The sequence below is a fragment of the Corythoichthys intestinalis genome, chromosome 9 (genome assembly GCF_030265065.1).
Source record: "Corythoichthys intestinalis isolate RoL2023-P3 chromosome 9, ASM3026506v1, whole genome shotgun sequence".
Taxonomy (NCBI): Eukaryota; Metazoa; Chordata; class Actinopteri; order Syngnathiformes; family Syngnathidae; genus Corythoichthys; species Corythoichthys intestinalis.
The window spans coordinates 16,841,354-16,869,215 of record NC_080403.1 but is presented as its reverse complement, the minus strand read 5'-3'; the positions used below and the strand labels follow the sequence as shown (position 1 = coordinate 16,869,215).

At 37.9% G+C, this 27,862-nt stretch overlaps 3 protein-coding genes across 4 annotated transcripts; 1 reads left to right on the top strand and 2 right to left on the bottom strand.

Annotated features, from left to right (window-relative positions):
• Positions 1-59: 59 nt before the first annotated feature.
• On the bottom strand, positions 60-14,108 carry pde12 (phosphodiesterase 12). Its single transcript, XM_057844918.1, has 7 exons — positions 13,255-14,108; positions 6,753-7,186; positions 5,704-5,809; positions 5,427-5,571; positions 4,485-4,560; positions 3,688-3,810; positions 60-1,184 (listed from the first exon to the last, which is right to left on the bottom strand). Exons 1-7 carry the CDS (start codon positions 13,815-13,817, stop codon positions 853-855), a joined length of 1,779 nt encoding a protein of 592 aa, XP_057700901.1. The 5' UTR covers positions 13,818-14,108; the 3' UTR covers positions 60-852.
• A 1,527-nt stretch (positions 14,109-15,635) lies between these two features.
• LOC130921823 (V-type proton ATPase subunit S1-like) lies at positions 15,636-25,799 on the bottom strand. 2 transcript variants are annotated; one of them, XM_057846122.1, is made up of 8 exons: positions 25,602-25,799; positions 23,454-23,491; positions 22,624-22,646; positions 19,212-19,297; positions 18,991-19,145; positions 18,448-18,498; positions 16,841-17,078; positions 15,636-16,775 (listed from the first exon to the last, which is right to left on the bottom strand). In XM_057846122.1, the coding sequence occupies exons 1-8, from the start codon at positions 25,680-25,682 to the stop codon at positions 16,518-16,520; spliced, it is 930 nt and encodes a 309-aa protein (XP_057702105.1). In that variant the 5' UTR covers positions 25,683-25,799; the 3' UTR covers positions 15,636-16,517. The 2 variants fall into 2 exon arrangements, with proteins under 2 accessions (XP_057702105.1, XP_057702106.1); XM_057846123.1 differs by lacking the exon at positions 25,602-25,799 and having other exon boundaries at positions 23,454-23,597.
• Positions 25,752-27,817, top strand: rps23 (ribosomal protein S23). The gene is made up of 3 exons (XM_057846124.1): positions 25,752-25,848; positions 27,283-27,442; positions 27,507-27,817. Exons 1-3 carry the CDS (start codon positions 25,845-25,847, stop codon positions 27,772-27,774), a joined length of 432 nt encoding a protein of 143 aa, XP_057702107.1. The 5' UTR covers positions 25,752-25,844; the 3' UTR covers positions 27,775-27,817.
• The last annotated feature ends 45 nt before the right edge of the window (positions 27,818-27,862 follow it).

The following is a 27,862-nucleotide window of genomic DNA, read 5'->3' as shown; positions in this document are numbered from 1 at the left end:
ATACATTTTTTAAATACAGTGGAAACAATTAAAAAAAAAGACTGCAAAAAATACACCTTGATAATATCTTTATTAACTCAGTTAATTAAAAAACTAAAATAATTACACTTGAAAAAAAACATGATTTTTTATGATCACAGAATCCACTTTGATAAATCTAAGCAGATTTTTTTGCATAATTCATTTTGGGGGTTTTCTTAGTTGAAGTATATATTTCTTCCCACTCCTCCTCCCCAAAAATATTCTATAATTTTTCTCTATTTTGTGTAGTGTATTCTTTAGATTTTTCTGTACTGGTTTGTACTGTTTCTAGAGAATCTCCCCCATTTTAATAATCTTTAAAACCTTGATATTTTTACTGAACTCAGAAAAATAAAAACATTCATAAAAATAGAAAAAAAGAGATCGGAAATTCAGTCAGTCAGAAAAACTAAAAAATTAGTCAGGAAAAAGACAAGAATTTCTTGGAAAAAGCCAAAAAAAAAAAAAAAAAAAAACGGCAAAACAATAGTTTAGAAGATTCATTCATTCATCTTCTGAACCGCTTGTCCTCATTACAGGAGTTCTGGAACTATCCCAGGTAACAACGGGCAGGAGACGGGGTATAACAGAGATATTTGGAAAAATATTTTTTTTAAATAATAATAATCTGGGACAAAAATTCAGAAAACCAGAAAAAGATGGCAGAAAAATGAGGAAAAAAAAAACATCCCAAAATAAGTTCAGAAAAAACTGTCTGGCTTTTTTTTTTTCTTTCACTGAATGCAATAAGTTTCCATATCCCGTATGTTGCACAAGAAAACCATAAATAAACAAAAGCAATCAAAAATGGCATGACTTATCAGCGATCTGTCATTCCCAGCGGAGGTCACAAACCAGCGCGATGTGATCCGACGGATGAGCCACGCTGGGCAGCGCCGTGTAGGCGGTGACCAAGCGGTGGTCCGGCATGGGGACCACCCGCTCCACCCGCATGCTCGGCGGCTGGATGAAGATGTAGTCCAGGCAGCCTTGAAAGCCGCCCACATAGTTGGTGTAGGCCAGTGGCCCGCACGCGCTCAGCAGCGGCGGGAACGGTGAAGTCAAGTCAGCAGCCCACGGAGATGCCGGCGAATCCTCCTCTGAGCCATGCCAGTCGGCGTGGTGACGGGAGACCGCCGCCTCGGTGACCAGCTGGAGGACGCCTGAGGGAGGACAAGAAGAATTGGTGGGTTGGTAATGGTGAATTAAAATATTTTGACAGTTGATGAATCGTTACAATATTATGTTGAGCTAGAAATGGAATATGGAATAGAAATTCCTCTTAAAAGCCTCTCTTCAACCTCTTAACTCATGGGCAGCCATTGACAGCGATAGACATCCAGTCCATTTTGATTGATAACATGCTCGCTGCCAATCCGCCCAGGCAAAATGGGTTAGAAATCGATCACTGTCAATGGCAGCCAATAAGTTGAGTGTTTTTATTAACTTACATTTTTGATGTTATATTATTCTATATTTTACATATTCAAAAAAAAAGGTGGTAAAAATAATGTATTTTTAATTTTTCAAAGCTATATTTTTTACATTAAAAAAGAAAAGCAGTAATTATTTATAAACTATTATTGATTTATTTTAAAAATCAAATGGAACAACAAAAAAAATAAAAAATATATATTCATAAATATTTCTACATTCGACCATAGACTTCATAATGATATTGACAGGACAGGGAGCCGATTAACCCTTTAACACCTAAGCCTATTTTGGCCGAATTTGCATGCATTTGATGTTGCCTTTATATTTCAAAGAAAAAATTGTTTACAATGGCCAAATTGGGTCCCTTTTTTCAGGACACCTTGAACTTCATGTCTAAACTGTTGTTTTCTTCACTGACCAATTATAATCCACATTTTGGACCCAAAACGACAAAACAATCCCAAAATCTTTTTTCAAAATTTGTAATGTTGACGTCCCATTGACAACCAAACATGCTCGACCAACTGTTTTGAAGCTTGATAATATTTATTCAACTTGTTAGGATAAACATTCAATAGAAAAAAATAAGATTGAATAGTTTTATGTTTGACAATTCAACACAAACAGCAGGTATGGTCATAGTCGTTCTTGGCTTTTACACATACTATGGTCAAAACAGTCTATATAGTGTGCAAAATAGTGAGAAAAAAGTTTATATATATCATCTAACACAAAAAGGGTTAGGAAGATATGGCTTTGTGAAGTTAGGTGTTGTACCCATCACCTTATCAAAAGTATATACGTACATGCGATCAAGCTTCTCGCACACACATCTACATAAAAATTAAAAAGACTATAGTGAAGAAAAAAAATATATAACATTGAAATAAAGTATTTTAAAAAATATTGACAAGAAGTTCAATTCAAATTTTTCAGGCATGCGACCCAATAAAGGTTTTTTTTATTTTTTATTTTTTTTGCGCACTCAATAAAGCTTCGTCTTGAACAGGTCACGGAGCTGCGTCACACACAACGTCACACAGCCTACTTTTTCGACGTTTGCGCTCTACTGTCACTTCTACTCGCCGAGACGCCGATTCATCAGAGGAAAACAACGACAAATACGACTCATCTTCTTCGTTGAGTTGATGAAATAATGCATTAGCTTGTGCTAAATGTAGTTTTAGATTCATTCTGCACGTTTCAAAGTCGCTCGTTCAAACCAACCGGTGTTGTGCATTTTTCGGCACGACACCGGCCGCTGCTTGCTTCGCATGCCTCCCTTTCAATAGTTGGCGCCTCGCTCGGAAATTTATTAAAAATGATCACATCCGGTTCGTCCTTCCTGATATCACAACGACTCTTGGGATAAGTAGTCTTTTGTGCTGCTTTCGCTTTTGAAAAAGGACAAGAAATGATGGAAATATGGAGATGGATACATGGTCCATGCAGCGTTTTATTGCATATTTATGAGTGCAATAAAACTACAAGACTCAAATGACATTATCTCCCGTTTTTCTTGGCCGATTGACTTCAAATAAAAACTGGTGTGGACATCAACTTCCGCACTTTCAAACGAGACCAACCAGCAGCACGTGGGTGATGTAATTACAGCGTGACGAAGCTTCAAAGATGATATGCGTAAACGCGTCGCTGCCGACACGTTCGGTGTTAAAGGGTTAATAGGGGCCCTGCATTGCTGGCATGGCCATCAAAGCTGACAGAGTGGAATCACAGACAAAGAGCTTTTTTCGCTGAAAATTCTTGAGAATAAATGCTTAAATCCCTGAATTTTTTATGGATGTGGACGTAAAACAGTCTCGATTCTTGGTTAAAAGCAAAAGAAAAAAAACGTGCAGTTAGCATTTATTTTACGTAAATATGTGGAAGTACAATGCTAGTCTGTCAGTCAATGTGGTGGCCGACATGTAAACGCAGCTTTTCGGTGAAAATTCTTGTGAATAATGCTTAAATCCCTGAATTCTTTATAGATATGGACGTAAAACAGTCTCGATTCTTGGCTAAAAGCAAAAAAACCATGCAGTTAGCATTTACAGTATTTTACGTAAATATGTCGAAGTATTATGCTAGTCTGTCGTCAGTCAATCTGGCGGCCGCCATATTTAGACGGAGCTTTTCTGGTGAAAATTCTTGTGAATAAATGCTTAATTTTTTTTTTACTGATGTTATACACCATATACACTCGAGTGTTTTTGGAGTGGTTGTTACCAGAGTTGGGCGAGGAGTTGAAGTCACCGCAGAAGAGCAACGGAGCTCCCGATTGGAGCTGGCCGATCACGTGACTCAGGTGCCGCAGAGCCACGGCCATCTGGACCAAACGCACATTCCCTCCTTTGAAGGCAGAAAAGGATTTTTTTTTGTCTGCATCTCTGCTCAACCATAGCATTAATATTCGAGCTGCATGCAATTTTATTTTGCTTATACTGTACGTGACTGCCCCCTGCCCTCATGCCCTCATGGCAAACTAACTTGTCATATTTATTTCAAGTTGTGCCATTGAAAGATGTGCACACCCACTCATCCACTAAAGGGGGGGGGAGATACACACCCACCCGCTTGTTTTTAACAAGTTTAATATTAACTTGTTTAACATGATCTTGTCTTTTTCATGTACTCAATTGAATATAGTTTGAATATGATCAGCAAATCACAACTTCATTTGGATTGGGTTAACTGTAAATATGTTTTTCACTGGCAGACATCCTATCCATTTGTAACTGGGAGGTCTAGTAGCGAACGAAAATTACTTAATTTGCTGCCAGGCCACCCAGTTCAAAAGAATTGGATGTCTATCACCGTCAATGGCAGTGACTTACTAGCACAATACGTCCCAGTTTCGCGAGCAGACTGCTGGCCAAGTTCGTTAGGTATTTTATAGGCGAAGAAGGCTACGTTAAACATTAATGGTGCCATTACAGAAGAACACTTTAAGGTTAGATACGAGTGGTTTGCCATGCTAGTGCTAGAGCAAGTCAAGATAAAGAGGATTTGTCATTCAAGTGTACCTTTAGGGTGCCAATAAAGATGTGTGTTGGCCACGCACACCTTTCTGCCTGCTTGGAGGTCTTCCAAAACGCTAACCTACCAAGAGAAGCCAACAAGAAAGCAAAATAGAAGGCGTTGAGAGATGACTAATCACCTTTTAATTTTTGCCTTTAGTTTATTAATCATGTAATTTGATGTTACATTATATTACGCTCGTTGCAGAAGAAGATGATGGTAAATATCTCATTTTGATTGGTTATTATGATATTTATCTGCTTTCCATGCGGACTACAGAATTCTGAGAATTTTTTTCCCATAAGAAAATTAAATAAAAACCTAATATTGACATTTTGTTTATTATTAAAAGAAATATTTTTTTATTACAGTATATAAATAGTATTATTATTTTTAAATAAATCCATAAACTATATAGAAAATACTTATTTTTTCAATGATAAATTATTATTATATTATATATTATTATATTATATATTAGATATATATATATTTTTTTTGTATCTTAAAAAAAAAAAAAAAAAACAATTAGGATTATTTTTTTTAAATAAAAAATAATTACGATTACATTTTAAATAACAAATTATTACGAGTTTTTTAAATAATTAACTGAATAGGGATATTTACTGTTTCTTTAAGAGAACAAAAAAAAATAACATTTATTTTTTTTCTTTTTTGCTTTTATTCAAATAAAATAAAATATGAGAAAAAGGGGGGAAAAACATGTTTATTATTAGATATTTAAAAAATACAATTATTTTGTACATTAATCAATGCAATATAAACTTCATAAATAAAAAGGGATATTTACTGTTCATTATAATTTACATATAAAAAATATAAAGTATTTAAAAAAATATAAAGTAAAAAAAATAAATCATTGAGAGAGTTGTCGATTATTCGTGCCAGCCTGAATTGCTACTTCAGAACGGAAGCGGGTTCGGTACCTGCAAGGCAGTGGAGCGCTTCAGGATCTTTTCTTTTAGGGCATCGTCTGTCGAGACTTTCTCCAGTAACTCTGTGTGGAGCGGGTCCAATGTCAGCGCCTCGCTTAGAGTGATGTCGTGGCGACTCAACAGTTTGAATCTTGTCCTAAAGAGAAAAAATACACACACAAAAATTACATACATGTTTAAATGTAATGGGAATGAGTGACCATGTTGTTGTGTGTACCTTGATATGTGTGAATAAACTGAAACTGAAAATGAGTTAAAGAAAACAAACCTGCGGTAGAAAGTGGCCAACCCTTCGTGTTGCTTGTCTTTAATCTTAAAAACACCGTCCATGCCAAAGGCATCAAGAGCAGGAATCAGGCTGTCTGAAAACACTCCTGAAAACGTGCGCAAAAAATAGATTTTAAAACACAAGAATTCAGACCAAATAGAATAAAAACCATCACAAACTTTAAAAATTACCATGTCCTTAAAATTTATTTTACCATAATCCTTTTTTTCCTCATCAAAATTACCATTAAGCAAAATCCCCCTTGTTAATTAATGTCTTATTTTATTGTTGTTTTTTTTTGTTTTGTTTTGTTTTTTTTTTACAAAAAAAGGACTATGTTCATTTTTTAAAAGTTGTTAATCTGTTTTTATTTTCCTCGATCGTTATTGACGACTACAGAAATGTTACTTTAGTGAGGAAAAAAAGTTGCATTTCTGTGTTTTAACAAAAAAATCCATCAGGAAGCTACAGCTAATCCAGAATGCGGCTCCCAGAGTCCTTACAAACACGAAGAAACTGGACATTAATTCACTAGTCATGAAATCATTGCACTGGCTTCCTGTGATTCAAAGAACAGAATATAAATCTTACTGCTGGTCTACAAAACACTTATTAGCCTTGGACCAAAATACATGCTCTATTTGCTTGACGATCCATCTCGACCGCTTAGCTCATCTGGAACAGGTTTGCTATGTGTTTCAGGAACAAGAACCAAGCAGAGTGAGGCAGAATTCAGTTATTAAGCTCCTCACCTCTGGAACCCTTTAAATCAAGGTTAAAAATGCTATTGTTTACTACATAAAGCACATTCATAAGTGCCTTTATTGTTCAAATACCTAATTGAATAACTTACCGTACTTTTTATACATTTATGTGTGTTTGTATTTGTGTTTCCTGCTTTAACGGTCTTAGCAATTTAACGTGACTTATAATGTATCCTTTGTATTTATATTTCTTTTTATATTTCTGCGTTTTTTACATATGATGTAAACCATTTCAAATAACCTTGTGTTAAATTGTGCTGTACAAATAAGTTTTCTAATACTCACCTTTGTCCACTTCCTGCAGACAGACCACATCAGCGCGATACCCGGCCAGTTCCTTCTTGATCAAGTTCTGCCTGTAATCCAGATGCAGGGCATAGGGGGGGCAGTAAGGGTAAAGCACCGTCTTGGACAGCTCTGTCTGCGCATAGACGTCGGCCAGGATGTTGTAGGACACGGTCCGCAGCTGCGGCCACATTGCCTCCTCAGCCGTGTAGGCGTGGCGCTCGTCGAAGGTGCACACGCCCGGCCCGGCCTCCACCGAGCCGGCTGAGAAGAGCTCGGTGGGTGGCCCTGCGCGCCCGTCCCCGTCTTTGGGTGTGCAGCGCAGCTTTAGCCGCCGCCCAATGTCGTGGTTGGAGGGAACGTAGACGCGGGAGCGCCCCGATTCGGTCCAGGACCGGTCCGGAGAGTCCGCGTCCCCGGCACCCTCCACACTGCTAGGAATTTAAAAGGTGAAAAAAATGAACATGACAAAAATTGAGAAATTAAAATAAAATCCAAATTACTATGTGCATGTTGATATCAATATTGATACGGTGCCCTCCATAATTATTGGCACCCCTGAAAACAATGTGTTTTTTAGCTTCTAATATTTTTTTTTTATTCAAATAATATGGGACCTTAATGGAAACAAAGAGAAAAGTCCAACCTTCAATACAAGTGCATTTATTCAGTGGGGAAAAAATCCTACATAAAGAAAAAATTATTTGACATCAAATAATGTGTGTCACAATTATTAGCACCCCTGGTGTTAATACTTTGTACAACCCCCTTTTGCCAACAAGACAAGGTCTGGAGACTGAGATGGCCATGGGAGGAGCTTGATTTTGTGTCTGGTGAACCATTTCTGTGTAGATTTGGCCATATGTTTAGGGTCATTGTCTTGCTGAAAGACCCAGTGATGACCCATCTTCAGCTTTCAGGCAGAGGGCAACAGATTTTGATTTAAAATGTCCTGGTATTTCAAAGCATTCATGATGCCATGCACCCTAACAAGGTTCCCAAGGCCTTTGGAAGCGAAACAGCCCCACAGCATCACTGACCCACCCCCATACTTCACAGTGGGTATGAGGTGCTTTTCAGCATGCGCATCTTTCGTGGCACGCCAGACCCACTTAGAGTGTTTGTTGCCAAAAAGCTCAATCTTGGTCTCACACAAAAATACAAACGGTCCCGCCAAAAGGGGGTTGTACAAAGTATTAACACCAGTTGTGCTAATAATTGTGACACACATTATTTGATATCAAATAATTTTTTCTTTATGTGGGATTTTTTCCCTACTGAATGAATGCACTTGTATTGAAGGTTGGATTTCTCTTTTTTTCCATTAAGGTCCCATATTATTTGAATTAAAAATATATATATATTAGAAGCTAAAAAAAAACACATCTTTTTCAGGGGTGCCAATAATTATGGAGGGCACCGTATATATATATATATATATATATATATATATATATATATATATATATATATATATATACAGTGCCTTGCAAAAGTATTCGGCCCCCTTGAACCTGGCAACCTTTCGCCACATTTCAGGCTTCAAATATAAAGATAGAAAATTTTAATTTTTTGTCAAGAATCAACAACAAGTGGGACACAATCGTGAAGTGGAACAAAATTTATTGGATAATTTAAACTTTTTTAACAAATTAAAAACTGAAAAGTGGGGCATGCAATATTATTCGGCCCCCTTCCGTTAATACTTTGTAGCGCCACCTTTTGCTCCAATTACAGCTGCAAGTCGCTTGGGGTATATTTCTATCAGTTTTGCACATCGAGAGACTGACATTCTTGCCCATTCTTCCTTGCAACACAGCTCGAGCTCAGTGAGGTTGGATGGAGAGTGTTTGTGAAAAGCAGTCTTCAGCTCTTTCCACAGATTCTCGATTGGATTCAGGTCTGGACTTTGACTTGGCCATTCTAACACCTGGATACATTTATTTTTGAACCATTCCATTGTAGATTTGGCTTTATGTTTTGGATCATTGTCCTGTTGGAAGATAAATCTCCGTCCCAGTCTCAGGTCTTGTGCAGATACCAACAGGTTTTCTTCCAGAATGTTCCTGTATTTGGCTGCATCCATCTTCCCGTCAATTTTAACCATCTTCCCTGTCCCTGCTGAAGAAAAGCAGGCCCAAACCATGATGCTGCCACCACCATGTTTGACAGTGGGGATGGTGTGTTCAGGGTGATGAGCTGTGTTCCTTTTACGCCAAACATATTGTTTTGCATTGTGGCCAAAAAGTTCAATTTTGGTTTCATCTGACCAGAGCACCTTCTTCCACATGTTTGGTGTGTCTCCCAGGTGGCTTGTGGCAAACTTTAAACGAGACTTTTTATGGATATCTTTTGAGAAATGGCTTTCTTCTTGCCACTCTTCCATAAAGGCCAGATTTGTGCAGTGTACGACTGATTGATGTCCTATGGACAGACTCTCCCACCACATCTGTAGATCTCTGCAGTTCATCCAGAGTGATCATGGGCCTCTTGGCTGAATCTCTGATCAGTTTTCTCCTTGTTTGAGAAGAAAGTTTGGAAGGACGGCCGGGTCTTGGTAGATTTGCAGTGGTCTGATGCTCCTTCCATTTCAATATGATGGCTTGCACAGTGCTCCTCGAGATGTTTAAAGCTTGGGAAATGTTTTTGTATCCAAATCCGGCTTTAAACTTCTCCACAACAGTATCTCGGACCTGCCTGGTGTGTTCCTTGGTTTTCATAATGCTCTCTGCACTTTAAACAGAACCCTGAGACTATCAGAGGAGGTGCATTTATACGGAGACTTGATTACACACAGGTGGATTCTATTTATCATCATCGGTCATTTAGGACAACACTGGATCATTCAGTGATCCTCACTGAACTTCTGGAGTGAGTTTGCTGCACTGAAAGTAAAGGGGCCGAATAATATTGCACGCCCCACTTTTCAGTTTTTTATTTGTTAAAAAAGTTTAAATTATCCAATAAATGTTGTTCCACTTCACGATTGTGTCCCACTTGTTGTTGATTCTTGACAAAAAAATTAAATTTCATATCTTTATGTTTGAAGCCTGAAATGTGGCGAAAGGTTGCAAGATTCAAGGGGGCCGAATACTTTTGCAAGGCACTGTATGTATGTATATATATATATATATATGTATATATATATATATATATATATATATAATATGAAATAAATGCAATTTGCATTACATGTAATTTTTTTTAAGTTCAAATAAATGAATAAAAACTGGAAAAAAATTGAAATCGAAATAACTACACGGAATTAATAAATCAAATTTAATACAAATAAAAATATTGAAACACTAGTTGAAATAATGAATAAAAACAACTAAATACAAATTGGAATTTAAATTTTTATAGATTTTTTAAATATTTTTTCTAAAGAAAATAAGATGAAAAAATATCCTGAAAAAAAAACATTTGAAATTATTTTTTATTTTTTTTAATTGTACTTTTTTTTTTTTTCAAATAAAAATTGGATTGAATTTATTTCGTTCATAGCTGATTTTTAAATTGACAAACTTTCCTTAAAAATAGAATAATGGGCAGAATTTTTGAAAATAGATATATTGCTGCAACATAATAAAATGAAAAAAAAATTCCATCGTTCAATCGCTGTCCACCTTGCCTGGTACACCAGACTCACCGCTGTTCCAGCTATAGACCCTACTCACCTACGTCACAAAATGACGTGTTGCTGTATCCGGCCGCCATATTGTCCGTATTTTTTAGACCTATTCTCATTGTTTTCAATTAGTCGTGCAAGTTATAGAGCAATTCATGGAAGCCCCGGTGTTATCTGACGCTGTAAACTCATTGGATGCGTTGCATAAAAGGCATTATGTGGAAAAGCTTCAGTTTATCCATTCGCCAGATCCATATTTGATGCCTAAATCGATGTTTTTCGACCCGCTGTCTTCGCCGTCTTTGCCTGACATCTGCTACCCTGATATTTACAACTATCTTGTCCACACAAAATCAGCCTATTCTCACGAAAGTTTGAAAAACTTTAAGAGCTTGGAGGCTTATAAATACTTCGTTACTGGTTGGGTGAAACAGGTCCTCGTCCACGAAAATTCGGCAGGAATCTATCTTGTGCTCGGGAAGGTGAGTTACGAAATTTTCAATTCAAAATCTTTTGTCATCCACTGTCAAGTCTAATGTATTTCATGTCATTTGTCAATGGAGCTAGGGCTTTTAATGTTTATATGGTTTAGCGATAGCACTCTCACTACATACATATATAATATGTAATAAATATGAAGTGCGATAGCACTACTCCAGATTGTCCCTAGTTGAATTTATTTTTTGGCTTTTGACCTCAATAGTGAAATTGTAAATTAATTGTATGACAACTGTCTAATTATCCCCTTACAATTATATATTTTCAGGTAGTTCATTCACAACGTCTGAGTGTATGTTGTCGGCGATTAGCCTGGCAATGATCTTAATTGTGGTTGTCAGCCCAAAACCCTCTAAATATATATTAAATGCATCTTACCAGATATAAAATGACTACTACATAATCTGTGGTAGTCGTTTGGAGCCCAGTTTTCTCGTCGAATTGCAGCAGTCCATCTCGCTTTCCTCTCCGGGTCTCTCGGAATACGGTAAAACTTCAAGTCTCTCCGACTATCTTCTCTGTTTTTGCAACCGACCGCCACACACGACTTCACCATTTTGATTATTAATGTTAACGAGCAGAAAAACACGCCATAATAGGAGGAATTTACGAAGCGCTAATGCATTAACATGACGAGTAGACGGACAACATGGCGCGGGGGCGTGGCTGTGACGCCACGTGAGTAGGGTATATTGAGTCTGGCCACCATTCCCGCGGATACAATTTCCAGGGCGGAGCAAGCCACAGCAAACAGACAGCGGAGTGGACCAATCAGAGACGGGCAGACGTGACGTTAGTAAAATGACGAGGGAAGGACGAGGGACTTGCGCACGGAAGTAAACATAGGAAGAGAGCGGAGTTTATTCAACATGGCTAGCGCGAGACAGACTGTTGTCAATGACTCGTGTCGATGTGTTTTTGGTCATTTAAAACTGATTTTACCGTGGATTGGAACATATTCTCGGCTCTCCCGTCCACCATCTGTGTTGTGGAGACGACTTTCGACGCGCAAGAGTGACGTTGCTCGTTAAGAACACGTCACGCAAATAAACGAATCTGATTTGTCGACTGATTTTCCACCCAACAAGTCCAAATGAATTGGATTAAGCAACTCTGGTTCCTTATCACCGTAAATGGCCGGCCAAGGGCTAAGTTATATAGAGCCTACCCACGTACCACGTGCTCGCTGTATGGTTCCGCCCACTTGTCCGTCAAAACATAGTGTTAACCTGTTACGGCTACGTACATTTCTCCTATTTACGGCGTGTTTTTCTGCTCCTTAACATTAATAATCAAAATGGTGAAGGCGTGTGTGGCTGTTGGTTGCACTAACAGAGAAGATGGAAGGAGAGACTTGAAGTTTTACCGTATTCCGAGGGATCCAAAGAGGAGAGCGAAATGGACGTCTGCAATTCGACGTGAAAACTGGACACCAAAAAATCACCACAGACTATGTAGTAGTCATTTTATATCCGGTAAGATGCATTTAATATATATTTAGAGGGTTTTGGCCTGACAACCACAATTAAGATCATTGCTAGGCTAATCGCCGACAACATACGACGTAGTACGACATAGTTTCAAATTCAAGATGTTTGTGACTTCCCTTTCTTCCACCATCGTTATTTTTTGAATAATATTTAGCTGGTACCAAGTGAAAGAAACTGGCCTCGTCTACGGGGCTGACAAATAACCACAATTAAGATCATTGCTAGGCTAATCGCCGACAACATACACGTATGTATGTAGTGAGAATGCTATCGCTAAACCATATAAACATTAAAAGCCTTAACTCCATTGACAAACGACATGAAATACATTAGACTTGACAGTGGATGTTAGCAATAACAAAAGATTTTGAATTGAAAATTTCGTAACTCACCTTTCCAAGCACAAGATAGATTCCTGCCGAATTTTCGTGGACGAGGACCTGTTTCACCCAACCAGCAACGAAGTATTTATAAGCCTCCAAGCTCTTGAAGTTTTTCATATTTTCGTGAGAATAGGCTGATTTAGTGTGGACAAGATAATTGTAAATATATGCGTAGCAGATGTCAGGCAGACAGGGCGAAGACAGTGGGTCGAAAAACATCGATTTGGGCATCAAATATGGATCTGGCGACTGTATAGAACGAAGCTTTTCCTCATAACGCCTTTTATGCAACAGATCCAGTGAGTTTGCGGCATCAGAAAGCACCGGGTCTTCCATGAAATGCATTTTAAATTCCGCCATCAATTGAAAACAATGCTAATACAGAGTCAAAATGACGGACAAGTGGGCGGAACCATACAGCGAGCACGTGGTACGTGGGTAGGCTCTATAGCGCACTCTTTTTTTTTCCATATATATAGAAATAATAAATAAAAAAAACTTACTTCTGGATTGGCTCCGTCTCCTTATACCACGTAAACTCGCAGTGGTCCAACTCTCCGAACTCCACTTCCAGCTTGGGACACACGGGGAAGCCGGCCAGCAGCGAAAGCGGCAGCTCGGCGGTAGTGAAGGTGGGCTCGTTCCGGCGAACCGAGTAGCGAACGTCGCCCACCTGCAGTACTGCTCCATCACGCCACGCCTCCACGTTGAGCACCGTCCCAGGAACTTCGCCACCGTCCACGTATAGCTTGACCACGGCGGGCTCCGCTGCGGGTTCCGGGGCGCTCCTCTTTTTCTTCTTCGCCTTGTTTTTGCCCTTGGCGAAATTGCAGGCGATGCGGGACAGGACCTTCCCCAGCGGCTCGTCCTGCTCCCGCTGCATGTGTTTCTGGCTGCCGTCCATGCGGAACGAGATGGTCAGCTGGGGCTCCCCGGCGACGCATCTCACCGCGGCCGTCTCCATGCTGCCGAAGCGGCGGCGAGCCTGGGTCCAAGCCGCCGACGACGAGGCAGAAAGCAGGCGTCGGTGAAATGGAAGCAGGGCAGCGGCAAGCTTGTTGATCATGAAGCCCGCCGCCGTGACTCCAAAGCCGGGGCTAAACGCGAGTCAAGTGCCCCGGAACTAGAAAGACACCACCGCAAATGGGGCTGTCTACTTCCTGGTATCGCCAACTGGCGATGGTGGGAGCCAGTGCATTACTTGGGGAATTCACAGAGGTTAAAATAAACCATCTCACCAACAAAACTTTTTAAAACATTAGTAGCAGCGTCATATGACGATAGTCAAAGACATGTGATTGTATGTAAAAGTTGGAGATGGTGATCTTCTTCTGTAACGTGACCAGCACGTTATGAATTTTACTGCCCTCTACTGGGGTTTGGAAATCATCGGAATACTTTACAGTATTCTGACCTAATTAATTTTGTTAGAAAAAAAAAAATTTGAATTTAAATCATGTTAATATACTGTCTTTTTTTAAGACCGTTGAAATTTGGTGCAAGAAACAGAGAGTCCTATTTATTCCTAAAGGAAAATTATAATTAAATATTTTGTATGTTTGTATTTTTTTAAAGTAATATTAGGTCACGAGTCGTAATTTTTCAATCAAAACATTTTTCAAGATAAAAAGTTGAAAACTGAAAAATGTTTATATATGTCGGGATGCCGATCAATCGGGTCCGATCACGTCATTTTCAAAGTATTGGAATCGGCAAAAAAATATCGGCCATGCCTTTTTTTAATATATATACAGTATATATATATATTTTTTTTTATTAAATCGTTTTCTAATTGTATTTAACGTTACAAACATAATATGTTACACTCACCAGAGTCTTTAGTTTAGGCTTAAGGTAGGGTTATCAAATTTATCCCGTTAACGGCGGTAATTTTTTAAAAAATTTATCACGTTAAAATATTTAACGCATGCGCTGCACGACCCACACACGCATTGTCGCGTTCAATCTGTAATGGCGCCGTTTTACCTATATATAGAGCTAAAAGGCAGCGCAAAATGAGTAGAGTGGCTTTTGGCAGCCTGTGGAGCCTTTTTTTAATTGGCTAAAGCCTTACAATTCCTCTCTCTACGATTAGTAATATCGTGAGAAGCAATGTGGGGAAGAAAGGTAATAATTGATCTTTTTCTTAACACGATATATCAATTGGTACCACCACGCACAGTCATGGTTGCACTTCCCATCATGCATTTGGGCAGAACAGGTAAATGGCTACAGTATCATTTACTGAAAGCTACAACAAACAAATACACTAGATGGCAATATTTAGTCACAATATACAAAGTCACATTTATCCTTTAAGAATTACAAGTCTTTCTATCCGTGGATCCCTTTCACAGAAAGAATGTTCATAATTTAAATGCCATCTTGAGGATTTATTGTCATAATAACCAAATACAGTACTTACAGTATGTACTGTATGTTGAATGTATATATTTGTCAGTTTTATTCATTTTTTTCTTAATGCATTGCCAAAATGTATATGGTCGGGAAAAATTATCGGGAATGATTGGAATTGAATTGGGAGCAAAAAAAAGCAATCGGATCGGGAAATATCGGGATCGACAGATACTCAAACTAAAACGATCGGATCGGGAGCAAAAAAACATGATCGGGACAACCCTAGTTTATACCATTCCACAATTAAATTCGTAAGTATTTTTTTTTTTTTTTTTTTTTTTTTTTTTTTTTTTTTTAAGTTAACGTACAAAGTTTTGCACTTTCGAGACACTTTCAAATAATACGCTGCAAAAAAGTGGGAAAATGTCAAAAACCTCCAAAATAAAAATTCTAATAAAATAATTCACTCAGAAAAATCAAATTTTTGTTAAAGTACAAAACAGATATCTATAAATATTAATTGCCATTTTTCAAAAATATTATTCAATTAAAAAAAAGTCTTTTCTAAAGAAACAAAATGGGGCGGGGGCATAGAGGGTGGTGGCGCGTCCCCATATCCCATCCCTGAAGGCCGGTTGATGGGGGAGCAGATGGCCCGGGGGACCACCCTGGATCCCGGGGGGATGACGATGGGAGGAGGAATGGGCTGCCCTGGCTCGCCCCCCATGGCCATGGCCATGAGGCGACACCCGCCCAGCAGCATCTCCACTCGTCTGCGGGACTATCACAGTCTGATGGGATTCATGCATGACTAGGTGCAATTAGACACACTCAAGTAGGAAACCTCTGTGTCAGGATTAGCGATGAGACAGCATAGAATAAGATGCCAACATACACTCACAAGGGATTCACACAAATACTGGGTTCTAAACCACATGGCTGATTTGTGTACACTCCACCCCTCCCAATCACTTATCTTTCAGACCCTGCCCCTCTTTCCTTGGTCATCAGGCCCCACACATGGTATCAACCGGAAGTATAACTAGCTAACAATAGCACCATCATATTCATGGTTAGTGTAGGCGTTCAATGTATTTGTTGTTGTTTGTGCTTCTTCTATTTCTCCTTCTTTTCTTCTGTTCCCCCATAACCCTTTCCTGTTCGCTGCTTTCTCCTAATGAGGTACACTGAATGATCACAATGCAACACATTAAAACTGTTTAGACCAATCGGACACTCAGATCTCCATTCTCCGTGTCAAGCAGCTGAACAGGACAGGTTAAAATAAACAAAAAACATTTAAAAAATGTAATTAAAAAGATTAATGAAGAAAATAAATCCATAAAAATATATAGGTAAAAAATATTTATTCAAATCTATTGCTAGCAAAAAAAACGGACTTTGGTCCCTAGGAAGCCTCTTTATCGTCCGCATTTTCGGCACAGCAGCGTTCTAGCTGTTCATGATCGTAGAGGTAGCGTGCGTGCGCCTTGCGCTCGCGCTCGTTCTCGATGCGGTTGAGGTGCACGAGCAGATGCATCGCGTAGGCCAGAACCAGTAGCAGAATGAGCGATGTCACCAACCCCATCAAGATGGCTGGCGTCAAGAAGGCGGCGCAGTCGCTGGCCGGGGAAAAGCCGCCGGACGTCACGTTAAAAGCCTGAATCTGCGGACGAGGGCAAAAGGTGATGATGCCGCGACGCATTCAGGGGCGAGCGGCTGAATGGTCACCTGGAAGTCGGTAAAGGTCAGCGTCCAGCGGCGGGCGCGGTCGCTGCCAGGCCTGAGGAGGGCGCTGTGGCGCTCCAGGCTGCTAACGTGCGAGCAGTGGTATGAGGACGAGGACGGCGCATAGACTTCGCTGGCGTTGAAGACAGCTTCCTGCGAGCTGTTGTAGAGCAATGACACACTGTCCACCGAGAACCACCACTGGCCTGAAGACTCGTAGAAGGTATTGGACAGATGCATTCTGGGGGGAAAAAATGGTGACAGAATTGATCTTTTTTAGGGAACTCATTTAAGGTATTAGCTGCCATTGGCGACGCCAGACACCCAATCCATCCATTTTCACTAGGAGTCAAAATGAATTGTCTTGCGCCATCAATTGAATTTTAAGAATTAACAATAAATATTTTCTCATTCTCTTGCACCCCCTCTTTAAAATAAACTGCTGTATTTTAAGCCAAAAGAACTGTTGTGTTTGATAGAACAATATGTCTATATGCTGCCATAGCAAATTCATGGCAGATTAAGCCCCCGAACTATTTCTAATTTGTACCTTTTATGCTGGAAACCCCCGTTTACAGACGTCGCGCAACGGCTTTTGTTTCAACCCAGCCATAAAAAGAAGTAATTATATGTACTAATCAAAATGTCTGTCATTTTTAGTTTAGAATCATTAATTGATGTCTAATATTTCGTTTTAAAAAAAAAACGGCTTTAAAAAATTATTCACTCGCATATTTTAAACTTTTAAACAAATTACGTCACAATGAAAAAAATGGCGTCTGTAAAACTGTCACAGATATCTACCTCTAAACTAACGATGAATTGTATTTTTTTTGTTACTGTCGCATTTTCCCCAATATGTTAGATGATAAATAAACGATCCAAACAAAGAAAATTTGAAGAAGAAAAAAAAGTTTAAAAGGGTAAATATATGAAAAAGAACATCTCAACCTCTCATTGATGTCTGCGATTTCTGCATCACGACCCTTGTGATATGACCATGTTTCACCCATAAAATCCCCCAAAAATCCGGCTGTGGCCATTCACTTCTGTGTCTTGACACCCGTTGATACATGCTACATAGAGTTTTTGGATCGAAACAAGGTAAGTACACGATAATATCTCGTTAAAATCATGGCGTCTTTAATTCTGCTCTCGCGTGCTCTCGCCTCCAGTTAGGGTTTTGCTGTTTAAAAAAATTTTGTTTTTTTAAAAATGCCCTCCTGTTCAAAAATTTTCTTCCCCCAGAAAATAGAGATTTTAAGCTTTCCAATTATATATCACACATACAAATAGGACAATTTTGAAATTTGGTCAAATTGGGGGTCTCAGAGCAGAACTTCAAGTTACCTGAGTGTTTTCCGCCATGTATAAAAATAATGATGAATTAATAAGCGAACATAAAAAAAACCCAGTATAATTATAATTGAGACCTAGCGTCCACATACTGTATGCTAAAATGATTTTTTGGGTCACGTGGGCCACACCAAATGTTAATCTTGTCGCCTACACGACCCAACATGTGATGTCCACATCTGTGGATGCCAGGTCTTAATGGAGTTGCTGTTTTATTTTTTTATTATAGGAATGATTGACAGCGCACTTATTACCTAATGGACAGGCCTCGCAAATCATCCACATCTCCAAACGTCATCACCAGCCTGTGCAAGGTAGAAAAAAATACTATTTTTAGCATATATCCTAACATTAACTCCTTGACAGCGATAAGTGTCCATGTCATTTTGACTGGGAGCGTTTGCCCCCAGTCAAATTGGATTGGACGTCTATCGCCGTCAGTGGCAGTGAATGATGATCACTCAATACCAGTCATGCCAGCTGAAATGGGTTTCACATCTTTCAGCCTGTCAGTTTGCTGCTGCACACCCTTGCTTCTTAAGTCTGCACTGCCCTCTACTGGCTAACTCCGAACCTTCCGTCATAATTAATCCGTAATTAATTAATCAACCCTGATACAAAAAAATAAAGATCAAGCTCTGAGGATTGATAGATACTGGACATTGCTACATAGTTACCATGTTTCAAGATGACTGGTTGGCAAATGACGGAGGAGTACAACTTCCAAGTTAGTGTCTATAAGAACAACAACAACAACCTAGTGGCCTTCAGCCTGTAAAAATGGATTAAGTACATACGTGGCCATGTCGTGACGGCACAGTGACTGGCTGGTGTCAACGGACTTTCGAGGTGAGAAGGCTCGCTCAGTCAGGTCCACTTGCTTGCGCCTCTCGTAGCGTAGCGCCAACTTTCTGGCCTGGAACATGACGCACGGCCTCCCATTGGCTGACACCTGACAGACGGATGCTCAAGTTACTGGTGGAAGCCTTCTAACTGGCTTTGACAGTATACTCGCCACCTGGAGGGGAGGGAAAGGAAGTGCGGCTCCCGCCGTCTGCAGTAACTTCCTTCCTTTGGTGACGTCGACCGCCGATATCGCTCTCTCTGCACAAACGCATCAGATATTTTGGAAAATATCTAAACAGAATATGAAGGATCAGGAGTGCCAAAATCAAAATAAATAAATAAATGTGGCATTGAATACAAAGCTTGTATGTGTAATTGTTTCAGGATTTATTTATGTTTTATTTTGTTCATTTTAAAAATAAAAGTATAATTGAATACATGTTGAAATGAATATATAAAAACTGGGAAATGAGAATCGAACATGTCATTCATCAAACATATTACTATTTAATTTTCTAAAGTAAATGTAATACTTATTCATATATTTCAATTTTTATCTATGTAACTTTTCTTTAAAAAATACCCTAATTTTCGCACTATAAGACGCACCTGACTATAAGCCGCCGCCCACCAAATTTGGCACGAAAACAGAATTTGTTCATAGATAGGCCGCACTGGACTATAAGCCGCAGCGGTTTTCACTGTATTATGGGATATTTACACCAAAAGATATGAACCGGCAACACTTTATTTTAGCGATGCCGATCAATCGGGTCCGATCACGTCATTTTTAAAGTATCGGAATCGGCAAAAAAATATCGGCTATGCCTTTTTTTAATATATATACAGTATATATTTTTTTTAATTAAATCGTTTTCTAATTGTATTTAACGTTACAGACATAATATGTTACACTCACCAGAGTCTTTAGTTTAGGCTTAAGGTAGGGTTATCAAATTTATCCCGATAACGGCGGTAATTAATTTTTTAAAAAATGTATCACGTTTAAATATTTAACGCAATTAACACATGCGCTGCACGACCCACTCACGCATTGTCGCGCTCAATCTGTAATGGCGCCGTTTTACCTATATAGAGAGATAAAAGGCAGAGGAAAATGAGTAGAGTGAATTTTGGCAGCCTTTGGAGCCTTTTTTTAATTGGCTAAAGCCTTACTATCCCTCTCCCTATGGTTGGAAATATCATGGGAAGCAATGTGGGGAAGCAAGGTAGCAATTGATCTTTTTCTTAACACCTTATGTTATTTCCCAATGCAGAGAAGCTATATCAATTGGTAGTACTACGCACAGTCATGGTTCCATTTCCCATCATGCATTTGGCATGGCTACAGTATCATTTACTGAAAGCTCAAAAAATACACTAGATGGCAATATTTAGTCACAATATACAAAGTCACAAGTCTTTCTATCCGTGGATCCCTCTCACAGAAAGAATGTTAATAATGTAAATGCCATCTTGAGGATTTATTGTCATAATAAACAAATACAGTACTTATGTACTGTATGTTGAATGTATATATTCGTCCGAGTTTTATTCATTTTTTTCTTAATACATTGTCAAAATGTATATGATCGGGAAAAATTATCGGGAATGATTGGAATTGAATCGGGAGCAAAAAAAAGCAATCGGACCAGGAAATATCGGGATCGGCAGATACTCAAACTAAAACGATCGGATCAGGAGCAAAAAAACATGATTGGAACAACCCTACTTTATTTGACAGCGGCATCATATGACTGTCATAAGACCAAATGAACCAGCATGAAACTTTGAACCAATTGGCTGCAAAGCTTCAACACTTCAAGAAACTTTATTTGGCCATCACCGCTGCCTTGGAGGAGACAGGCAACCTCTGCTGCCACCTGCTGTCAACACTGTTGTTGTCCAACATGCCTCCTAGCATACACTGCAGTGCTACGGATGTAAATAATTAAAAAAATAGTAAAAAATCCTCTTTATCAGTAAAAAAAAAAAAAAAAAAAAAATCATATTCTGTGCTAAACATTTCTTTAGTTACTGTTCCAGTTTTTTCATTAATTGCTAGTTATGGTATTTGGTAACACTTTATTTGACAGTGGTGACATAAGACTGTCATTAGACAATCATAATTTTGAAATGACACTGTCCAAAGCATTAATGAATGCTTATAACAGATGTCATTTAGTGTTAACCGGCCAACTATTTCACTTTTGAAAGGATGTAAAAGATCCAAGTTGGAATTAAATGGAGTTAGTGACATAATTTGCCAGATGATACTAAATGACATCTGTCACAAGCATTTATTAATGCCCATGATAGTGTCATGACACAATTATGACGATCATATGACAGTCTTATGACACCACTGTCAAATGAAGTGTTACATATTAACCCAAATAAATCCACAAATAAGCCGCATTTGACTATAAGCCACAGGTATCAAAACGAAGGAAAAAAGTAGCGGCTTATAGTCCGAAAATTACGGTACATGAAAATGGAAGTAACTAATAGTTGTAATAAATAAATTTAAAATATTTGGTATAAATAAAAATGGGGGAAAGATATATAAAGTGAAACTAATTCATAGTTAAATCATCAAATGTGTTAAGTATGTTATTATTTAAGTATACCGTAATTTTCGAACTATAAGCCACTACTTTTTTCCTTCATTTTGAATCCTGCGGTTTATAGTCCAGTGCGGCTTATTTGTTGATTTATTTTGGTTAATAGGTAACACTTTATTTGACAGCAGCATTATAAGATTGTCATAAGACTTTCATAATTAGGACATGGCACTATGGTCACTAACTCCATTTATGTCCAACTCGGATCTTTTACAACAACTGGAACAGTAACTTAAGAAATAGCACAGAACATGAATTTTGATGGTTATTTACATCTGTAGCGCTGCAATGCATGCTAGGAGACAAGTTTGACAACAACAGTGTTGACAGCAGGTGGCAGCAGAGGTTGACTGTCTCCCCTAAGGGAGCAGTGATGGCCAAATGAAGCTTCTTAAAGCAATGAAGCTTTGCAGCCAATTGGTTCAAAGCTTCACGGTGGTTCATTTAGTCATATGACAGTCGTATGATGCTGCTGTCAAATAAAGTGTTACCGGTTAATATATTTTAATCAAATATCGCAGAATACTGTGAAGACAGCTGCGGCTTATAGTCCAGTGCGGCTTACCTATGAATAAATCCCATTTTCGGGCCAACTTTGATGGGTGGCGGCTTAGGTCAGGTGAAAATTACAGTATCTTAATTTCAATATTTAGTCCTACTTTTAATTCATACTTTTAAAATAATATTATTAAAAGAATTGAAAATTATTTTTTTTAAATTGATGAATAATATCTGAAATAAATAAAAACAATTGGAATAAATTTCATAATGAATACACAATCATCAAAACAGGTTGTTAAAATATTTCAATCAACATTATATGTGTATATGTATAAAGAAATCTTAACATAAATAAATACATCTTGAAATAATAACACTGGCCACAGTCAAACCTTCCTGGTCCTGGAAGTCTATCACCGTCAATGGCAAGCAACGTTAAATGCATGTAACGGTACTCACCATTCACTGGAGAAGTAGCCCCACTGTAACAAGAGGACAAGCGCTATTTAGTTCATCACCCGAAATGCATCTGGGTTTCATAGTAATCAATCTGTTTTAGTCCACACAGCCGCAATTGATTTGGGTCAAATCTGCCCTTCTCCTGCTTTTTTATTTATTATTGAAAACATTAAGAAAATTCAGAAAATTTCAAATTTACGTTACAAATAACACTACAATGGTATAGTGTTCTTTATGATAATAATTTTTAAAAATCTACATTAATTCATTGTATTCAAAGGCTACTTTCAGGTCACTCAAGGTCGCTGTGCAAATTCAATTCAATTAAAGTAGCTAATATCCCTTATTATGGGGGTAGGACTTTTTAATAGATTTTAATGCATTTTTAAATGTAAATAACATTGTGAATAATTGGAAATACATTTTCAATACAAAAATAAATATTAATTTAAAAATAAATATAAGGATATACAGTATACTTTATATATATATATGCATTTAATAAAAGTGTTTTTTTCTTTAAAAATCACTAAAAATATTTTTTAAAATAAGTAAATAAATCAGTCAAAAAGAGTATATGACCAATTACTAAATCAACATGGTCTCTGAGCAATTCATGGATTATCGAATAGTTGTCAATTTATTTGATAATCAATTAGTAATCGATTACTCATGCCAGCCCAATTTAGAAAAAAAAATCAACCATTCTATTGTTGAAAAAGAACAAGCTACTTCACAGAGTCACTTAAAAGAAGGCAAATCGAGGACAATACAGCTCAAAGTCAAAGATCAAATAAATGTTGACGGAGGCATTGCGTGTCCTCGTCTACCTGTCGGCAGGAAGTGGGTCAGCCATCGATGATGGCGGCTGAAAAAGAAGAAAAGGAGCGCTGAAGAAGAAGAGGATGCTGAGGGAGGCAGTTGAAGATTTGGGAGCCATTGCTTTGCCGTGCTGTGATGCCAGCACACACACGCCAGCTCTAATCTACTTAAACCCCCCTTGACAGACTCACCAAACGACCAATCAAAAAGCAGCATTTCCATTGCTTTGGCGCACCAAATTTCAGTTTAGTGTGTTCATTCTTTTTTAGCAAACTGCATATCATTTATTATATAATTATTCATCGTCAAATACATTTTAGCATAGAAGATGAATATTTAAATTAAAGAATTCAATAAATTGCTGTATGTCCAGTAATCTATTGTCTGACAAGGACTGAGGTTAAGCCAAATTAAACCAAATTCTGGTTTAAAATTAATTTTTATGCTAGTTATTACTCTACTTTTTAGCTGCCTGTTTTGTAGATATATCAAAAATATATATCTACTTTGTGTGTTTGTAACCTGCTTTTTTATTTTTTATTTTATTTTGGCTGATACAACATGTCGACAACATGCTGCCTCCTAAGCCCCCTTCGTATAGAAGGAATAGTAGACTTTTTTTTTTTCGGCGAGCAGCCCCAGCAAGTAATATATAAAGACGTCAATGTTGTGGAAGTGGGGAACATACCACAAATTTTGCTACTGAAAATCCGACCTGCATCAGAGTTCGCATAACATTAAACTCTGAATTTTCTAACCTGCAAAACTCGAATAGGAAGCTGCTTAGAGAGAAGTGTCCTCCTGTTTGTGTTTTGTACTTTTAACATTAATTAAACAGTGAGAAATGTAGTGAACTGAGGTTTGCCCCCTTCTTCCCAATTGTCATTTTTATTTTATTTATGTGGTCTTAAAGCAGCCCAAAGTAGCTGTCATTTTTTTGTTGAGTTTGGCTGTGCTTGTGGACAAAAGCAGTAAGGTTTTCCTGCAGGAAGGCTCCATTTTTATTTATTTTTGTTATTCCCTGACTAAGACGTTTTTTTCAGTTATATTTCATTTCTTTATTTAGACAGACAATGTTGAGTGTTCTTAAGACAAATATTTATTTCTTGCATTCCTAAATAGTTAAGAGGTTATTAAAAAGTTTGTAATTATTGTGTGTGTTCATAAAATTTAAGTTAAATGCTGCTATTGAAATTCTCTAATAAAATGCAGACATTTATTCTGTAAATTTTCAAAATGTTTCTTTAATAGTTAAAAAAAAAAAAAAAAAAAAAAACAGTTGAATCGGACAGTGTATCACTTGAACAAATACACAGGTAAGTTAGTATAAGTCAATACAGATTTATTTTGCATTGATCATTTAGCCTATAGATTAAATAGGTGCATATTCGTGACCAATGTAGCCCTGACCCCCGTTTACCAAATCTGTCTTATTAAAGTCTCGTCCCCAGATAAAAGTGTACATGCAAGTTATGCTGTTATATCGTCCCTACCAATGTTGAGACCAAACCTACGCCCTTGCTATCACCCCAATGAGTTGATAAGACCTGATCAGGCTGCCAGTCCTCCTAGTTCAAAAATATATTAATTTTTAATGATTTATTTTTTTCATTGCTGCTTGCTTTTTTGGAGGGGTGTATTATTTCTAAAATGTAAGAAAAACCTATGTCTAGTATTTTATTAATTAAGTATATTTTTTATCACGACCCGACCCCGGAATAAGCGGAAGATAATGGATGGATGGATGGATGGATGGATGGATGGATGGATGGATGGATGGATGGATGGATGGATGGATGGAGTATATTTTTTATATCACAATTTGAAAAATATCTGTTGTGTGTTTATAATTAACATTCACATTTCTATAAAATTTAATTTTCATTAATTTTTTTCTTAATTTTTTATCACCCTTAATGGCAGCCAATGAATGAATACACGATCATGCATTTGTATTCAAAATGTAGTAGCATTTCATTGTTCAGTCGAAAATATTTACTCTTATTCACAGAGAAACGCCAACATGCAACCCAATCAAATATACTCTAAGCTAAATCAAAACAGTTAAAACTCTTGAAACTAAAAACATTCAGTTGCATTATATGATTTTGCTTGTCCAGCTGTAATAAACAAAACACATTTAGGGAAAAACTTACTTGTAAAGTCATACACGTGGAAAAATTGTCAAATGCGATTTTTTTTTTTTTTGTATGTATTGAACATGTACAGTCAGTCATTACTAAATTGTCTGCATAGTTAAAACAAAAAGAAAAAAATATGAGGGGGTGAATTGAATACGGCGTTCTTCTTGGACGCCTTTTCCGGGGTCCTCAGATCGGTCTTTTCGCCGCGGTGCATTTTGGGTCTTTCCTTTCCATCCCAGACTCGCTTCTGCAATCATGGGTACGGTTCAATGTTTTCCTTTTTTACCCCCATATCAACGTTATTTTGTCCATTCGTCACAACGACTCGAGACATAATCGCTTTATGCGCTAAATTAGATATATTTATGAGCAATAAAACGTTTTAACATGGCTTAAAACCGGAGCTATTTGCTTGTTCGCGATTCCGCAACGTGGGGCAGCCATGACGCGTTCGTTCAGCAGGTTAGCATTTTAGCTTAGCACGACTAGCGCAAATATTTGGTGTTAAATTGAAACAATTCGAATGAATAAGTTATTATTTAGGGTTTCAGGTGTATTGCAACGTGGTGCTGTAGATCACCGACAATTGCGTTGTGATAGTCATCTTTCACACTGGTCTTAGAAGAAATTCAATTCTTAGCTCAGGAAAACAATGTCAAAAAACGAGGAAATGACCGACAATGTTTTTTTTATTATTATTCAAAACACTCGTGTATATCATTCAAAATAAAGTCATTGTCGTTGAAATGATTCACTTCAGATTACAGTAGAATGAAATTTAAATGGCAGTTTTTTTTCCCGTGAAAGTCACGTAAGGCTGCCGCAAATATGGACGGTCGATTATCAAGTTTGTGATTAGTCAATTTTTTTATTTATATATATATATATATATATATAAATCACGATATATATATTGTTAGATCCCGACATTTTGGCTGTAGATTTGCATTAGAACCAAAGCAACGTGTTGAAGTTAGCTAATGAATATTATGGAAAATGATTTTCTAAAGCTATTTGCACATCTCAGTAGGACCACAAAAATCTGAATACTCTATATGTGTTTGTCCTTTTCCTTTGTTTTCTATATTAGAATTAACTATAGTGGTATATGAAGTTTATTTTGTTTAAAAAAGAAAATAAATGACTAAAAATAAGGGCAAAGTTTAAAGAAATACAATTTTAAAATGGGTAACTGTGTCGTTTTTAAAAGATTTTAAAAATAACCATTCAGAAATTGGTAATGTCAAAGAAAAGAATACTTTCATAAATAACACAAATTTTAAAACTGGATATTTCCTATGAAGAGGCTTACAAAAGAGGATGCAAACAATTTTTAGGTCAACTTGTGTCTCAAGTAATTCAACTACCAACTAGTTGTCCATTCATTGTTGAAATGTTTTGCCATGATCTAGGCCAGGGTTCACTAAATCCAGACCTCGGTGCCACTTTTCCTGTCGTGTTTTCCATGTCTCCTTCCTCCAACACACCTGAATCAAAATAATCAGGATCATTATTAGGCTTCTGGAGAGGTTGCTGATGACATAATCATTTGATTCAGGTGTGTTAGGGGAGAAAGAGTTGGAAAACACGACAGGACCAAAGTCTGGATTTAGTGAACCCTGAGCTAGGCTACCCACGTTTATTATATTTTGGTTTTCCCATGTATTCCAACTCGCATGTTTATCTGGTGCAGGAAAGTGTCGTGGTCTGCGCACAGCCAGAAAGCTCCGCAATCACCGGCGTGAGCAGAAATGGCATGACAAGCATTACAAGAAAGCCCACCTGGGCACCGCCCTGAAGGCCAACCCCTTCGGAGGCGCCTCACACGCCAAAGGCATCGTGCTGGAGAAAGTGTAGGTCAAAAAAAAAAAAAAAGATGGCTGAAATAGTATGTACTTAGTCTTTTCATCTTTGCAGCGGCGTGGAAGCTAAGCAGCCCAACTCTGCCATCCGCAAGTGCGTGAGAGTGCAGCTGATCAAGAACGGCAAGAAGATCACCGCTTTCGTCCCCAACGACGGCTGTCTCAACTTCATCGAGGAGAATGACGAGGTCCTGGTGGCCGGTTTCGGTCGTAAGGGACACGCCGTGGGCGACATCCCCGGAGTTCGCTTCAAGGTGGTCAAAGTAGCCAACGTCTCGCTGCTGGCACTCTACAAAGGCAAAAAGGAGAGACCCAGGTCCTAAAAAGGGATCTTGGGGAAAAGGAAATAAATGTTATCTGTTCAGATTTTCTTGTCTGTTTTTTCCTAAATTCAGCGTAAACTAATATTGG

Bases quoted from the DNA above. Each gene is read 5' to 3' on its own strand.
- pde12 (XM_057844918.1), bottom strand. From the start codon at position 13,817: ATGATCAACAAGCTTGCCGCTGCCCTGCTTCCATTTCACCGACGCCTG. The intron at 5,572-5,703 runs GTTTGTTTTCTT...TTTTCTCTTTAG, and splicing joins TTGGCCACTTTCTACCGCAG to GACAAGATTCAAACTGTTGA. The intron at 4,561-5,426 runs GTACCGAACCCG...TTCTCTTGGTAG, and splicing joins AGCGCTCCACTGCCTTGCAG to GTTAGCGTTTTGGAAGACCT.
- LOC130921823 (XM_057846122.1), bottom strand. From the start codon at position 25,682: ATGACTGACTGTACATGTTCAATACATACAAAAAAAAAAAAAATCGCA. The intron at 22,647-23,453 runs GTAGACGAGGAC...CTCTTGTTACAG, and splicing joins GACCCACTTCCTGCCGACAG to TGGGGCTACTTCTCCAGTGA. The intron at 18,499-18,990 runs GTATGTACTTAA...TACCTTGCACAG, and splicing joins TGCCGTCACGACATGGCCAC to GCTGGTGATGACGTTTGGAG.
- rps23 (XM_057846124.1), top strand. The intron at 27,443-27,506 runs GTAGGTCAAAAA...TCATCTTTGCAG, and splicing joins GGCATCGTGCTGGAGAAAGT to CGGCGTGGAAGCTAAGCAGC.